This window comes from Girardinichthys multiradiatus, chromosome 14 (assembly GCF_021462225.1).
Source record: "Girardinichthys multiradiatus isolate DD_20200921_A chromosome 14, DD_fGirMul_XY1, whole genome shotgun sequence".
NCBI lineage: Eukaryota > Metazoa > Chordata > Actinopteri > Cyprinodontiformes > Goodeidae > Girardinichthys > Girardinichthys multiradiatus.
This window is the reverse complement of record NC_061807.1, coordinates 31,940,118-31,955,535: the sequence shown is the minus strand read 5'-3', so window position 1 is coordinate 31,955,535 and position 15,418 is coordinate 31,940,118. Positions and strand designations below refer to the sequence as shown.

The 15,418-nt window shown below is 36.8% G+C and overlaps 1 protein-coding gene and 1 long non-coding RNA gene across 2 annotated transcripts; one reads left to right on the top strand and one right to left on the bottom strand.

The window, feature by feature from the left end:
* The first annotated feature begins 1,375 nt into the window (after positions 1-1,375).
* On the top strand, positions 1,376-3,606 carry LOC124880716. Its single transcript, XR_007041436.1, has 3 exons — positions 1,376-1,849; positions 2,970-3,063; positions 3,508-3,606. It is a non-coding gene; the product is annotated as an uncharacterized LOC124880716 (long non-coding RNA).
* Positions 3,278-7,681, bottom strand: six7 (SIX homeobox 7). The gene is made up of 3 exons (XM_047386011.1): positions 6,658-7,681; positions 5,146-5,309; positions 3,278-4,964 (listed from the first exon to the last, which is right to left on the bottom strand). Exons 1-3 carry the CDS (start codon positions 7,063-7,065, stop codon positions 4,754-4,756), a joined length of 783 nt encoding a protein of 260 aa, XP_047241967.1. The 5' UTR covers positions 7,066-7,681; the 3' UTR covers positions 3,278-4,753.
* Between the last annotated feature and the right edge of the window lie 7,737 nt (positions 7,682-15,418).

Sequence of the window (15,418 nt, the reverse complement as noted above, 5' to 3'; positions counted from 1 at the left end):
GGTCCTAGGACTGAGCTTTGAGGTACACCTTTGTGACTTCAAGAAAGTTGGAATTAATTCCAACCATCTGAACACACCGTGTCCTACTTGCCAAGTAATTTGCAAACCAAAAGGCAGCTTGTTTGGAGATGCTATTATTGGACATAATTTCTAGCAAGAGACTCTGATCCACTGTGTCAAATGGCTTGGTTAAGTCCATTAACACAGCATTACAAATCCGTTTGAAATCCAATGCCTCAAACACATCATTAAAACCTTTAAGGGGAGCAGAAGCAGTGATGTGCTGCTTCCTAAAACCTGACTGATGAATGCTGTTTATCCAAAAAAAAATCCTTTAGTTTATTACAGACCAGTATTTCAAAAACTTTTGCCAGAATACATAATTCTGAGATAGGCTTGTAATTTTTTACAGTTGAGGGATCAACTGCTTTTAGCAGTGAATGGACAAATTCCACTGCTAACCAACTTTAGGCAATTTGTTTGTGCTGAGGCTTAGATTAAAAGTACAAGTCAGCAGCCAGGTTTGGAAAAAAATGCATCCTAAATATCAGGACCAGCTGATCTTTTTGGAGTCCAACTTTTTTTTTAGCAAACTAAGGACAGAGGGACAGCTTACAAATGCAGATTAATTTAAAACTGTTTGTTTAAAATCACTGTCAAAAGAATAAAACATATGCCCTGCTGCGATGAAATGTTCATTGAAATAATTTAACATGGCAAAATTATCAGTCAAATCTCCAAAATCTTTGACCAAAAAAGTACCCCTGAAACTAACAACTTTCTTATATGTTTTGATTGGTCTGTTATTCTAATTTTAAATGTTGTGTTTTCATTAGCTGTAAGCAGAGAATCATCATTTTAACAGAAAGACTTAAAAACATCTGTCTCTGTGTGTCTACGTAATGCATTCTACTAAGTGAATTGGGTTACTAGACTAAATGAACCTTTCAATAATAAATAATTTATTGAATATGAGTATAGATAAGTAACACAACTTGAACCCCTGTTTTTACACCCATCCTCTCTATGCAAGCCTGTGTGTTGTACAAATGGATGTTTAATATAAATCTTAACAATGCTGAGATATTTAAATAATATAAACAGTAAAAACTAAAAGTAATTCAATAGTAAATGTGATAAGAGGAATATATGACTGCTGAGTGTGGCTTGGAACAATCTTAGCCAACAATGACACAGAATGTCTCTGACATGACAAAAGCTTCCTCTTACAGTACCTAAAATGTTCCTCTTCTCTTAATTTTATGTTTAATTCAGTCCAACAATTATTGAAACATTTTAACAGACGCTGTATGATAAACACAAATTAGACTGTGATACTGACCTCTGGTGGTGAGAAGTAGTAATGCATCTGAAGGCGGTAATGGCTGGTTTGGTTTCACCTTCATGATAACAAATTCATTACTGCATTGCCGTTCATCCCTGTTTTTTAAACGTTGAGAGGACTGTCTGTGTACAGTTCTCAGTCTTTATTAAATTTGTAGCATTTTAGTTAAGTTCAGTTGGCGCAGCTTACTAACTGGTAACAGTTTTTTTTCTTTTCATGGTTAGGTAGGTTCTTGGAAAAGAAACGGGCGCCATTTTCAGAATCAGCTTTATTGTCGAGTTTGTACAGACAAGCAAAGAATATGACTCCGGTACATTTTGCTCTCAATAATAAAGAATATATTTTTAAATGTACATATACGCGATTGAATTTACAATGGAATAATTTTGGGACGTCTGCAGCATCAAAATAATTAGAAAAAAAATTAATTGTAAAGAATTGTAAAAATTGAGTTAGAAAGAGGATATTTTGTTCAAAATGCATCAGAAATGTCTTCAAAAGCAGGTAAGTGTTTTTTTCTTCAGCTGTTGGGTAGATTTAACAGAGTTATAATGGTCATAAAAACTTGTTGAAAGTTTTGTAACAAAATAGCTTAAGGCTGCTAAGTTTATTAGCACCGACAACACGACAACAATATGTCAGCAATAATGCAATCTTACTATTTAAGTTTGCTCAAGGTGTGTTCAAATTTAAGCTTACTGTAGGCTATGTTGTTTTGTTTTGAATTTTTGCCTCACCACAATTTATAGGAATTTGTTCTTTTTATAAAACTACACAAATCATTTTATTTAAGACTTGCATAGCAAGTGCGTCTGAATTATTTGGAATCTCATTCTGATGTATTAAAATTAATTCATGATCTTTTTAAAATCAATATTTAGTTAGACTCATGCATAAAAAAAATCAAAATGAGGTTAAATTTAAACCATTTACATCAAGGCAGGAGTGTTGTCAGTTTATATTGATAATAGCTGTGCTGTAAAAACCCCAAGAGTAGCGTTTTTAATGTGCTATGTTAAAAGGTTTTAAGAGTTGTGTATCAAAAAAATATTAAAAGATCTTTTAAGAACATTTAAATGATAATAAGATCAAGTCCACATAAGGTTTGGTTCGTATAATGTCTCACAATTTCCACACAAATGCATGGAGCTCCGCTTTAAACTAATACAAAATAGTTTGTTTTTACAGCCTTTGAAAAGCTAAAATTGTTGAGTGATTTGTGATCATGTACATTAAAAACCAGTAAAAACTTGTGACTCCAAACCATAAAGATCATTAAAAACAGCTACTGACCATATACTGCATTGAAACAAAAAGGCATTCTGTTTACATTTGATGTCAACGTCAAACATTAGAGTTAAAATTTGAATTTAAGCCATACCTTTTGTGGGCTAGAAAAGCTTGTTCTCACATATAAAATCAGTTGATTTCTGCTATGTTGTTGCAAGCTTTATGATACTGAATATTTTTGTTTAGATATTTACTTTTTTTGCTCTTCGTTAGATACATCAATTCCTGTTTTTCTTTGAGACCAAAATGCCAGCATACGCCCCAGCAATGTTGCTAACAGGATTAGAAAAAAAGAAAACCGAATGATATTCTGGAAATGTTTTTGTATTTACAGAAATTCTCCAACTTGACACCAATAGGATAATCATCAATGAAGCAAAAGGAGCAAAATCTGGAGCAGCAGGCTACTAACATACCTGTTGTATGTTGTAAGTATGTTCTAAGTTGTATCTTGCATTGCTCACATCAGCAATGTTTTATTAAATTAAATTAAGCTAAAATGAGTTCAGTGCAATTGGCTGTGAGTACAAGAAATTATTTACCACAATGATGTTCCATTGTTGCTTATATTTTTTGTTGTGTTACTTTAAACTTCATTCATACAGCTTGAAACTTTGTAAATACAAAAAACCTACGGTCACGCTGGATAAAAATAGGTTTACTTATTTGCACAAAACATTTACAAAATACATATTTTCAATGAATTACAGAAATGTGAGAAATGATAGTTGTAAGAAAATTTAATCAGACAGTAGGCCTAACAGAGTGATAATGAAGACACGCTTGACTGGCTTTTACTGTTCTGACATGTAATAGGCACATGGAGATAAAAACCAATGAGTGCATCACAATCTTTCCCTTGTCTCTGCCAGCTCCTGATGGACTCGAAACAGCTTGGGGACCTCTAGCAGCGTCTTCCATTCAGTGACAGCAGGAGAAGTGGACAGGTTGAAGTGGCTGTAATCCAAATGGTTTGTGTCCGAAGCAGCATGTTGTATTCACAGACAGTTAGATTTGCATAGACTCACGACTTGTGTTATAGTAATGCCCTTAGTTCCATTTAAGGCTGTAAATGAGTCAAAGGAGTTGGAGATCATGTTTACATGCAGATTTTAACCAGTACATTGACAAACAACAATGAGCCATTGTTAGTGTACCGCTGACAATATATAGATGATTTACACTACTTTAAATGTAAGGGCACATAAATATCAATTCATTAATGTGCATGGTGACATGTTCACATACAGCAATAACCTAAACAAGGCATTGTTCATATAATGTTTCCACACAAATGCATGGAGCTTTCCTGTGAACTATTACAAAATCATCTTTATTTACAGATTTATTGGAAACAGTAAGAAACATGAGCTAAAGAACATTGGGAATATCTCTAAAATCTGTACCCGAGACTTATAAATTCTGTTTTTGTACCTGTAGTTGTTTATCATTCTACACAACAACCGAGCTTATGGGTTTTGGTGGGCTCTGGTTTCCGTTTGCCCCCTTTGCCAGTTTGTACCCCCATTTCAGAACCAGGCGTTTTCATCCCTTCCTGCTTCCAGTCTGTAGCTGTAAACAATCTATTCTAGAATCTATGACTTCAACCAGTTTAATTCTTTTGGTAATTTTTGATGAATTATGGCGATTCATCTAACTGGGTATTAATTCTAAATATTTGAACAGTGATTGTGGTTCTAAAACTCATTTGGGCTTTTACAGAATTATTACCTCACAACAAGTCAAAATAAATGCCAGCCACCTCCTGCTTATATTTAATATTCATAGTGTCACATAGACACATTTCCATGCAGTAGACTAAAGGTAAATAATAGAAAATGACTTTAAATCATCTATTGTGAAAGCGGATTTGAAACGTCCCCTTGTCCGGTACGAATTAATCCAGTTGGTACTAGACATCCAGTGGCAGACGGCGTATTTTCACACCAGAAAAAAGACCAAAACTGAAAAAGAATGATATTGGCAAAGGGACGAACTGACCAGCAATCGTTTCAGTGCTTTTTTTAAGTGCATCATTTCTTTTACAAAGTTCAGTCAGAGGCAGAAGTCGCCCCACCGTCTTCTCTTCCCTGTATGAACAACTGCATCATGTCCGTCTCAAGACTCAAACTCGCCGTCGCTGCTGACAGAGATCTCCGGAGTGGAAGCTCCCGTCCCTCTGCGCTCTGTCTCTGAGCTACAGTCACTCGCCTCTGGGCTGCCGAGGTGGCGTGGGGAGGCGGCCAGAAGGTGGGGGTGGGGGTGGTGCTCTTGAAGGGCACCACCAGGGGAGCCTTGCGATGGCAGGACGGACGGGTCCTGTTGAAGCCTGAGTGGAGAGACAGATTACAAAGCTTTTACTATGGTCCTGTAGCACAGACTGCAAATTTTTATATATCCATGAAAATGCCCCAAATTCTGGTAAATTTTGAAAAAAGCACAACTCAGATCTAAGTTTACCATTTTCACTCTTCTAGTATTTCTCTTTTTAAAATATCATGAGAACATACCTGTTCTTTGCTGATGCGGCACGGTCTCTTTGGCGGCGGTTCTTGAACCAGTTACCGACTTGTGTTGGTGTGAGTCCTGTGGCTTGGGCCAAGTGGCGTTTCCTGGACGGATTGGGATAAGGATCTTGGAGATACCACTCTCTCAGCAAGCTCCGAGTTCGTTCCTGGAGAAGAATGTGGAATATTTCATTTGCAATCCTTATTTTTTAGTATCTAAGAAGAAAAAAAAACAGCTTGTTTTCACATGGACTGTTGCCTGTATTATATTTATATCCCTTTAATATGATGCTGTCTTTAAACATATGTTTAAACATATTAGACTGGATTTACAAACAGATAAACATTGTTTACGCTAGAGGTATACATACATGTATATCTGCTAAACTGGATCATGCTAAGGGGCTTAATAGGATGACAGACTGGTCATCCCCACTGAGGTTTGGAATTAAAGATTATACTATTATTAACAATACTTCCACTGGCCGCAAGAGAAAGCTAATTCAAACAAACATGGAGGCAAGGTTCATGCTTTCGTATTCCTCTAACAGGTGTCTGGATCTTTTCAATAGGCCGTTTTTAAAATAAAATGCACAAAAATGAATGCTTTAATAGTTCAACAGTTATTATTATATTTTATTTCTTATATTATTATATACAATTTTGAATTATTCAGAATATTTTAGGGAATGTCAAAAATGAATTCTAGTGACAGAATGTTTAAAACTGTGTTCTTAAATGTGAAATTGCTTAATGGAATAAATGCCAGAGTGGGATTAAATGAAACAAGGCTAAATTTAATTTAAAATGAATGGTGGTCTACACATTATTGATTATTTGTACATATTAAAACAAATTTTGGCTTCTTAATCAGTTTATCTGATGTTATACAGCAGTATTTTAAAGCATGAAGGTCTTAAATGGAAGAGACCAGTGGTTCCCACTTTTGTGCTTCTGACACACAAAATAACCCGAGCTATTGCTTGAGTATGAAAACATTACCAGAAGTCAAATAAACAAGTATAATGACCATGCAAACAACTTATAATATATTGTTATAATATATTGTTTTATATGTTTGTCGGTGCTGTTGTTTTCATTTGTTAAAACATAAATTAACATAGATGTCATTTTCCCTTTCTCATTCTTGTTGTTTTCCAAGAAGGATCACAATACACACACACACACTTGATGTTTTTTTTTGCCACCCCAGCTTTGGGAACTACTGATGTAGAGTATACTTGTGCAACAACCTCAAGTAGTAGACTTGCAGGCTGAAGGATAACTGTGGCTTTGACCATCTTAACAGCTCAACCTCAGCTTGTTTGGCTTTAAAGTCAGAGTGGAAATTGTCTTCACAGGCGTAAAAGTAAAAGACGGTTTTTGAAATATCTACACAGTGTTTGTGCACTCTAAATGCCCATTATATTCTTCTATTTTTTGACGCAAGACAAGAGATTACATCATCATCCTAGGTATTCAAAAAGAGGTTATATCATCAATGTAACCACAAACCTTGAAGCAGTGTGTCTTTTGCTCGCCATCCCAAATGGTGCGAGGCAATGGGAACTTCTTCCTGATCCGATACTTCTCCACAGGGCCCAGCGGCCGCCCTCTGAGCCTTTCCGCCTCTCTGTAGTGCGCATCCAGCCAGAGGTCCTGGAGCTTGGCGTGCGACTCCCGGGTAAATCTGTGGCTCTGGAGGATTTGATAAAGAGCCTCAAAGTTCCCGGTGTGGAAGGCGACCAGCGCTCTCGCTCGCATTACAGACTCATGCCGGTTGAGCGCCTCCCCTGCAGAGCCAGGTACGGCAGCGGGCAGCGACCAGAGGAACCGACCCAGGCGCTCGATATCCCCAGTCTCCTCTAGGTTCTCGCACACCCGGGCCACCTGGTCAGGTGTGAACATCGGCAGTGGGAACATCTCACCTCGTTTCTTCACAGTAGTTCAGCTGAGAAATCTTCACGAACAACATGAAATGTTATATCCGTGTGTGATGCTCCTTGGACTTGTTGCTTTTTTTGGAAAGCACTGCAAGTTTCGCCACAACTTCAGCAGCCTCTCTAGGTATTTAGGTATAAATACGTCTGGGAAGACAGTGTTGGCTCTACCATTACAGGCAGAGACAAATGAAGAAAGAGGACAAGGAGTTGCTAGTATTTATAGCTAGATACAATTAGCATCTCTGTGGTTCTTTTGAGAAGGATTATACGTCCCGGCCATTAGCGTCTTAGTGGGGGGGAGTGTGTACAGAGGTGCCTGGCTGATCAGCTTGTTTGGCTTAGCCTGAGGATACAGTGACTGCCAGGATGACTGCAGTGAGCAAACAAGTGAGAAAAGATTATTTAAAAGGTCTGATCTTGAGGAGATAGAGGTCAGTCTCAGGACTAGATGATGGGAAGGAGCAAACGCATGAAGAAAGAGTTCTTTACAGAAAAACACTCAGTTACTGAACAAAAGGAAGAACGTTTAGAGGCAACTGATTTCCTGCACATTTGAAGAAAACTTTACATAATGCTGTTAACTAATGTTTTCCGTAATTAACAAAACAATATCATATTTTCTTGACATTTGCCTAAGGGTAGATGTCGAGACATAAAGCCCCCCCCCCCCCCCCCCCCCCCCCCCCCCACCACCATCCCACCAGCTAATACCCATGTAATTAAAACAGACATGGGTTCAGATAGGCTATCCCCTCCAACCAGGACACACTGGGAACACCCCTGGACATCCATACACAACAAGAGCAAGTCAGGACACCATGTTAATAATCTGCAAACTGCTTCAGTCCCTCTGATCTCGGTAGCTCATTAATCGGTCTAAGGACAATTTTTGTATTAATCAGACCACAGATCCTGTAAGCATCTGTTAGCTGATGCCCAAACATGTTGCACGTCATTTGTCCACAGTAGCCTAAAGGGAAATTAATATGCTCCATGTTACATTTATTTTGTAACAGACACCCCTGAAGCTAGATATAGATTATTTCCAGAGTGATTAAGGCTTGGGACAAAGGTTACAGTCAGGTGAAGGTTTGTCTGGTTTAGAACTAAGTAAAGGAGCCAAAAAATCCTGTCTAGGAAATCTGTCTAGAATAGAGATATTATTGGGACAACAAACAACAGCGGATCAATTAGCATCAGGAGCCCCAATTTGTTTTGAAATTGTATATTAAACTACTTCAAGCTTTAACTATGAAATGGTTTTATATTCAAATGTTGGCATTTTATTAACAATAAATTAATATAGTATCTCATCAGTTTAGAGTGTGCAAATAGAGTCGCTAACAGTTTTTTCTTAAAATTATAGCGACACATTTTTCAAATGATCAAAAAATTTAAATGACAGATTTTCCTAAAATGCAAATTCCTTCTATGACAAAATAAATAAAATGAAGCTCTTATTATTTATCTATTTAAGAACAAAGAACCTGAATATATCACCAAGTGAAAAGCAAAGCATCGGATGCAGCGGTGTAGAGCACGCCGCCACTGAACTCTCTGGAGTAAAGAATCGTGCCTCCCTGTGTGGCCAACAAATAGACCAGTCTATGTCTAACAGATGCCATTAGCATCACTTACCTGACTGTAGTATTTCAAGTGTAAAGTTTGGTGCAGAGAGCAATATGGTAATTGACTGTTTTTCAGGAGCTGGGCTCAGCCCCTCAGAACTCTTAATACTTCAGCATAACAAGACAAGGTCACCAACTGACCTCAACCTGATCAAACGCCTTTGGGATAAATTAGATGAATTATAGCAGGGCTGGCCTTCTCGTCCAACATCAGTGTCTGATCATTCTGTTAGGGAAGAAATGAAGAGGTCAAAGATTAATATAAACAGATTTCTAAACCTTGTGGAACGCCTGTCCAGAAGAGCTGAAGCTGTTACAGCTGCAAAGGTTGGGGCAAAATCTTCTTAAAGTCTTTTTTTTATCAAAAATAGGTCATTTTGGATCATATGTCTGTAAAGCAAGTGACCCATTAGGTTTGGCAAATAGTGTACATTTAAATAGAGTTTATTGAAGGTGTATAATGTCTGAGTTTAGTTTAAATGCTAGTATTAGAGATATTACCATTATCTGTGTTAACTGAAAAAGAGCCATTATGCACCATCATTGTTTTTCAAATGCAGTTTAAAGTTTTAATTTTGTTGATGAAAAATTATCATCATAGTTTTTGTCAAAAACCATTCCTTTCTAGACGAAAAGTGAACAAAAACCAATTGCGATTTTTATTAATCGTAAAAATGAGAAGAAAGTATCGGAACTATTTTCTGATTTCATGCAACTGAAAAGTGAAGGCGAGTTGTAAAAATAAGTCGTGAGACTTAATCTGAAGTTGTTTTAAATAATAGTAAATCTATGTCTGTGTATCGCAAAATTTAACTTATAGTCAGTTTCATCCTAGGACATGAAAATGTAACTGAAACATCGTCAGACAGCTCGTAGAATCTGCAGTGTGGGGTATAGAAAGCCTACAGAGTTATTGTAGAAACAAATGGGAATCAATTGATGCTTGTTATAGCCTAAATCTAGATTAAATTGACCAGTGGGGGTGTTGGGTTAATAAAAAGTGGGGTAAACTGTGTCCTGTGTGTGTCAGTAACACTGTTTGGCACAGAAGGGGAGAAATGAGCTCAGTGAAGATCATGCTTGCATTTAATCCAACCTTCCAAGTTTTAGACACTTTGCACCTCCACCACTCAGACGTGTTCTCGCATAGACAAACGTTTACCTTCATTAGGAGAAATCCCCCATTCCCCCAATCTGTTTAACACTTTTAAGAGCAGACTGAGTCAAAATCTGCTTAAGCACAGTCGAGCCGTTAGAATAAGACGAATAATAAGATGGTTGATGGGATGAACAGATGATGTACGTGTTTGTAAGAGGGTGGACGGGTGGGGAGGGGAAAGGTTGGGGAACAAAAGCTTTATTGTATACTTTTATTAAATTAGACAGTAAATAGAATCAACCTGTTGTCATTTCCGTATAAACAAATTTTCCATATGTGGACATATGTTGACATATAACATCATAATCCCATGTTTTTCTGATAATGTGCAGCCCTAGTTTACATCCTGAGGTGTTCAATCTTTGGTAATTCTACAACTCTTGATATTACCCATAGCAAGTGACTTTAGAAAGAATCCCATTTTCAACTGGATTTTTGTGCAGCTTGTTACTAGCAAGCTTTTGCTTTTTTCCTATATCTTTTGTTGTATCATCAAAAGTTTAAAAAATAAAACTGACAGGCTTGAAACAATATTTTTGCACCACCAAGGTGTCTTTCAGGAAGCTTTTAGCAAAACCAAGGCTTATTGTGGCATGATGTTCTGTCTTTCCTTACTGAACTACAAACAATCAAACAATGATACCTCAGTTCTACTACCTACAACAGATTAACAATATCTGAAAAGAATTTTCTTGATAAATATGAAGAAATCCAGTTTAGGCCTAACACAAGACCTCTCAGAATATTCATAGAAAAAAGAAAGTCTGTGAGACATGCTGCTACTAAAAAAAAATTTTGTTTTTTTGACAAAAATAAAAATTCAGTTCATTGAATTATCAGTCCCTTCTGTGAGACCCCATGTACGCAATATTCCCACTTGGCATAATATTCACTGGATTAAAAACGAGTCTACTCTCTTTAGGAACAAACAAAATACTTGTTCATTTTGTCAACAAAGCAGGGGTCATGTGCTGCATTGTACTCGTGTGGAACTGAGGGTATTATCTTTCTGTATAAATCCACAACAAGCACAATTAACAAGCAATTGGGAGGAGAAGTAATTAGTATTATCTGCTTATCATCGTTACTCCTATTCGAAGGAAAAGGGGTTACAAAACCCACAATGACACTTACACACACACCCATACACACACTCTTTTAATTCCCTCCTGGCTAATGTGTAAGAGCTAATTACAAGCTCATTTACAACTCAATGGGAGCATCCTCTCAGACAGGTCTATCCCCCCTGTATCTTCCCCTCCCCTCATCCCCAGAATACTGTGTGCTTAGCTTTAGCCCACAGGCCAAGGCAGTAGGACTCAAAAAATGACTTCCACAGCTAAAGGTGCCTTTCTACTACAAGAACCTTTCCAGGAACTGTAGTAGTGATCAGGGGCCAGTATTTTTGCTGTCTTTGGGCTATATTTACCAGGGTAAAGCAGATTACCAGGTTAGAATTGTACCCCCTTAAAAGCAGCTGGTTTGAACATGGAACGTTTGGATGGAGTTTTGAGGAGGGAGAGTGCTAAGCCTTTAAACATATTCTTTATCTTTATAATTTAGTCGTATCAGTTTCAAAAAAGGTGGCTAATGCTCTGTTGGGACATGTCTCCAATATTTATGAAAGTTACAAATTTCCTCTGACTTTGAAGTGATTATAATTCAGTTTAAAAACTATGAAATGATCACAAGTTTAGGGCTATAACGGTCGGTTTTACGCCCCTTTCAGTTTTACTCAGAAATTGTGGCTGGAGTTAAAAACATTCGGGGTGAAGGCTGGAAAACACTGGAATTAGTCCTTTCTTTTGGTGTTTACTACAGCTAGCAATAGAAGCTGATAATATATTTCTGAACGTGTAATGTGTGCAAATACTAAAGAAATATTCCTACAAATGAGTATTAAAGTCATTGTTTGTACAGCTGGATTAATGACACAAAACCGTCAGAAGCACTAATGAATTGCTAAGGCAACTTTCACTACATTCATGTGGGGCAGCCGAGTTGGATACGAATTTTAGTGACTTAGCTTTGCTCCGACTTCGCCATCTGGCATTCCAACTTCAGATGACATTATTGTTGTTTTTACAACTGACAACTCAGAAAATCTGGCTTTGAAATACAAATACAGGGCAAAGTTTAACTCGACCAAAGCTGTCTTTCAGTTGGGACGTTGTGTGGTGTAGTGGTAGACGTGCGCCCCATGTAAAGAAGCTGTGGTCCTCACAGTTATCCAGGTTTTGATTCCCAAACTTGAGACCTTTGCTGCATGTCTTCCCCACCTTCTTTCTTTGCCTATATCCTGCCTTTTGCTGTCAGTAAAGGCCACTTGTTTTTAGAGTTAATGTATATATGTTTTAAATGAAGTTGCTGTGACAGAATCAGTCAGTTTAATAAATATTACCTTTTAACATTTTTACTGAAAAAGAGCAACTTTTAAATCCATCTTGTAAAGTAAACTTTGTGAGCGTTTAATGTCCAGAATTATCCAAATTAAAACACAAATGTTAAAAAATGAAATATATACATGAACCATTAAATGTCCCATTAAGTCATTAAATATACCATTAAATTATAACATGCAAAATTAAAAAAATTAAATGTCACATTTTTAAATAAATACATTTTAAAATACATACGATTATTTCACTGTGTGTGTGTGCAACAGTGCCATCATGAAGTAATTTAAACTGTCAACTTGACCCATCAAACCTAGTCGGCGGGGCTAACGCTGATCCTGTGGCAGCTTCCTCCACACAGGACCTTAAAGAGCTCTCTCGTGAACTGGTTAGAGATATTTTAGACGTTTAGAAGTTATTGGAGTTATTTGTGCTCTTTCCAGCGAAGACATTGACCTCAGACTCATAGCAAACCTGGAAGAAGCCCTCTTGACATGCTGTGTGAAACAGCCAATCAGATGCCAGGTGTCTGATGAGGAGCCGCCATAATCCCGCCCACTGAGTTTGATGGGTCAAGTTGACAGTTTAAATTACCTCATGTTGACATTGTTGCACGGGTGTCATGAAATACATAAATATAGAGTGAAATAATTTATTTTTGAATTAAGTTATTAAAAAAATATATTATTTAATGTAACCATATAAAAGGTATATTATTGTTTTAATAGGACATTTCATTATTTAATGGGACATTTAATGGTACATTTATTTATTTCATGGGACATTCACATTTTATTCATTTTATAATGCATTTATTTATTTAATTTTGTCCCTTTTGGCCCTCCATACTGCATCTTGGTGCATTGTAAAATAGATTTTGTCTCCCACCCCTGGTACTCGGACAACATGAAGCTGTGGGCATTTGACTGAAAATAATGAAGAATTATGTAACCTCAGTGAAATAAGACTAATGCAAGGTTATCTTCCTGTTTACCCTGCTGCAAAAAGTGAGATGTCTTCTTTAAAACTCACTGGAAGCATCACTCTTCTTAAATTCACTTGTTAAAGTCCTGTACATTGTGATATATAACTAAATACAATTCTACACAGTAGTTTTACTTATCTTCTTAGATTAAATTCTGAAGCAAATACTTTAAATAGGTGAGTCAGGGCAGTTTTTATTTGTGCTATGAAACAATGCGCCCTCCAGACGGTATCATGTTCACTGTTTGAAGGATTGGCTTAACCACAAGCTCACGGTTAGCTGGCAAGCTCTAGTTTAAGCCTTTAAAAAATAGAACAGCAAATCACCGCCTGCTCAGGATTGTTTGCTGAATGTAGACTTGTACTTCCACTGCTTGGAGCTGACTATCTTAGTGGAAGCAAGATGCTATTTGATGAACAAAAAATGTATTTGCTTCAAAAACGTGGAAGAAACAAACAGGAGTTTTAATTTAATTTATGAAGAAAACTTGGTCTTAATAAGACGAAGAGTAGCAAGGGAAATGCAGTTTAAGGATTGTAGCTTACAATCCTTAGCAACATCACAATATTCAACAGTACTATTGCAAGGATGTTTTCCTCATAATTGTGCAGCTCTATTTCAGTGGAATTGGAACGTACAGATGTAATGGTGGAGAAGTTTGCATTAACCTCTCTTTCTCACAGAAAAAAAACCACATTAATTTGTGTCACTGCAACGCAGGTATTGTGGGTTTTCAATGAACCTTTAATGATATCTGGAAGATGATGACAACACAGTTAGCTGCCTGATCGTAGAAACACCAAATGCTCTGTGCTCGTGAGACAGAAGCTAGACAACACACACATCAGCTGAGCACACTTAGAGCTGACCCGTATAAACAACAGCACCATTTCTTTTTTTTTTTCTGCTTATTTTCGTCCCCTTAGATAACATCATGGATTATGTACAGATGCAGATGCTAATTCATTGACAACCACCAGAACCACTGTTTTCTATTTCTAACATATGAAATGTTGTTTCTTGGAAAAACATATTGTTTTTTATTGACAAGACTGTAGTCACTGCATGTTAATTACTGCAGGAATGTTTGCGCGCGTGCTTTAATTGTGTTTTTAATTATTTGTTACTATACACCTTTATTTGTAATTATTTTGGTTAAACAAGCACAATATCGCAGGCTCAAAACTATTACTAAACACGTTCCACTACAACCAGTAGACAATTAAAATGTAAAGAATAAACAATGTTTATAAAATATTTAGACAGGATTACAAACCTTTCTTTTACAATGTTTATTAGGATATGTTTAGTACAGACAACCTGTTTAATATTCAAATTGTCTGTCTTGCTTTATCATCTGACAGGTGCTACAGGAATTGTTAAGAGATCCACAGGGATTTAATCTGGGTCTTATTTTTGCCTAATACCATAATGCTCATTAATTCCTGCTTTGGTGTCTTACCTCCCCTGATCTCTGGATTTCCCAGTGCAGCTTCTCCAACCATTCTGCTGAAACTTACACAGCCTTGAGAAGAACACCACTTGGTTTTTGGTGTATTTTTGTCTATTTGAGGTTGTGCTGAAGGAAAACAGAACGATAGAGATGCTCACACCCCTGCTCGGATGTGTCACACACTAACAGGTTTCAGTGCTGGTTTTTGGAGTGGGGAATTTTCCTTTAAGTTGTTGCGTAGATCAGTAATTAGAATAGTAGCAACTAAGGGAAACTATGAATATATCAAGTATAAACTAACAGCAACTCTGCACATTTTGACAATTTGTTTATAATATACTTATTAAAAACTTATTTAGATTTCTATAAGGGAAATATGTATGAATGAGTATATCTGCATAATACCTTTAGTGGCTAAGATGCTAACACTAGCAGGGAGTGGTGGAGACATTGTGTTATGGTAAAGTTTAAAATGTGTCAGGAAAAAGAGGGTTTATAGTAATCAATTTTCAGCAACGCTGTTGCAATTAAATATTTTCCTGATATCATGTAGCCCTAAATGAGAGGAGTGTGCATAAAATAGATATTTATATACACATAAAATAATTGGGCGGCAGCCATAAGTCTAAATATATATATATAATGTTTTTTTGTGCAGTTTTTTGCTTGTCTTCCCTGCACTTAGTGGATCTGTTAGCTTTAGTTTGGTTGC

Bases quoted from the DNA above. Each gene is read 5' to 3' on its own strand.
- six7 (XM_047386011.1), bottom strand. From the start codon at position 7,065: ATGTTCCCACTGCCGATGTTCACACCTGACCAGGTGGCCCGGGTGTGC. The intron at 5,310-6,657 runs GTTTGTGGTTAC...ATTCTTCTCCAG, and splicing joins AAAAGACACACTGCTTCAAG to GAACGAACTCGGAGCTTGCT. The intron at 4,965-5,145 runs GTATGTTCTCAT...CTCTCCACTCAG, and splicing joins GCCGCATCAGCAAAGAACAG to GCTTCAACAGGACCCGTCCG.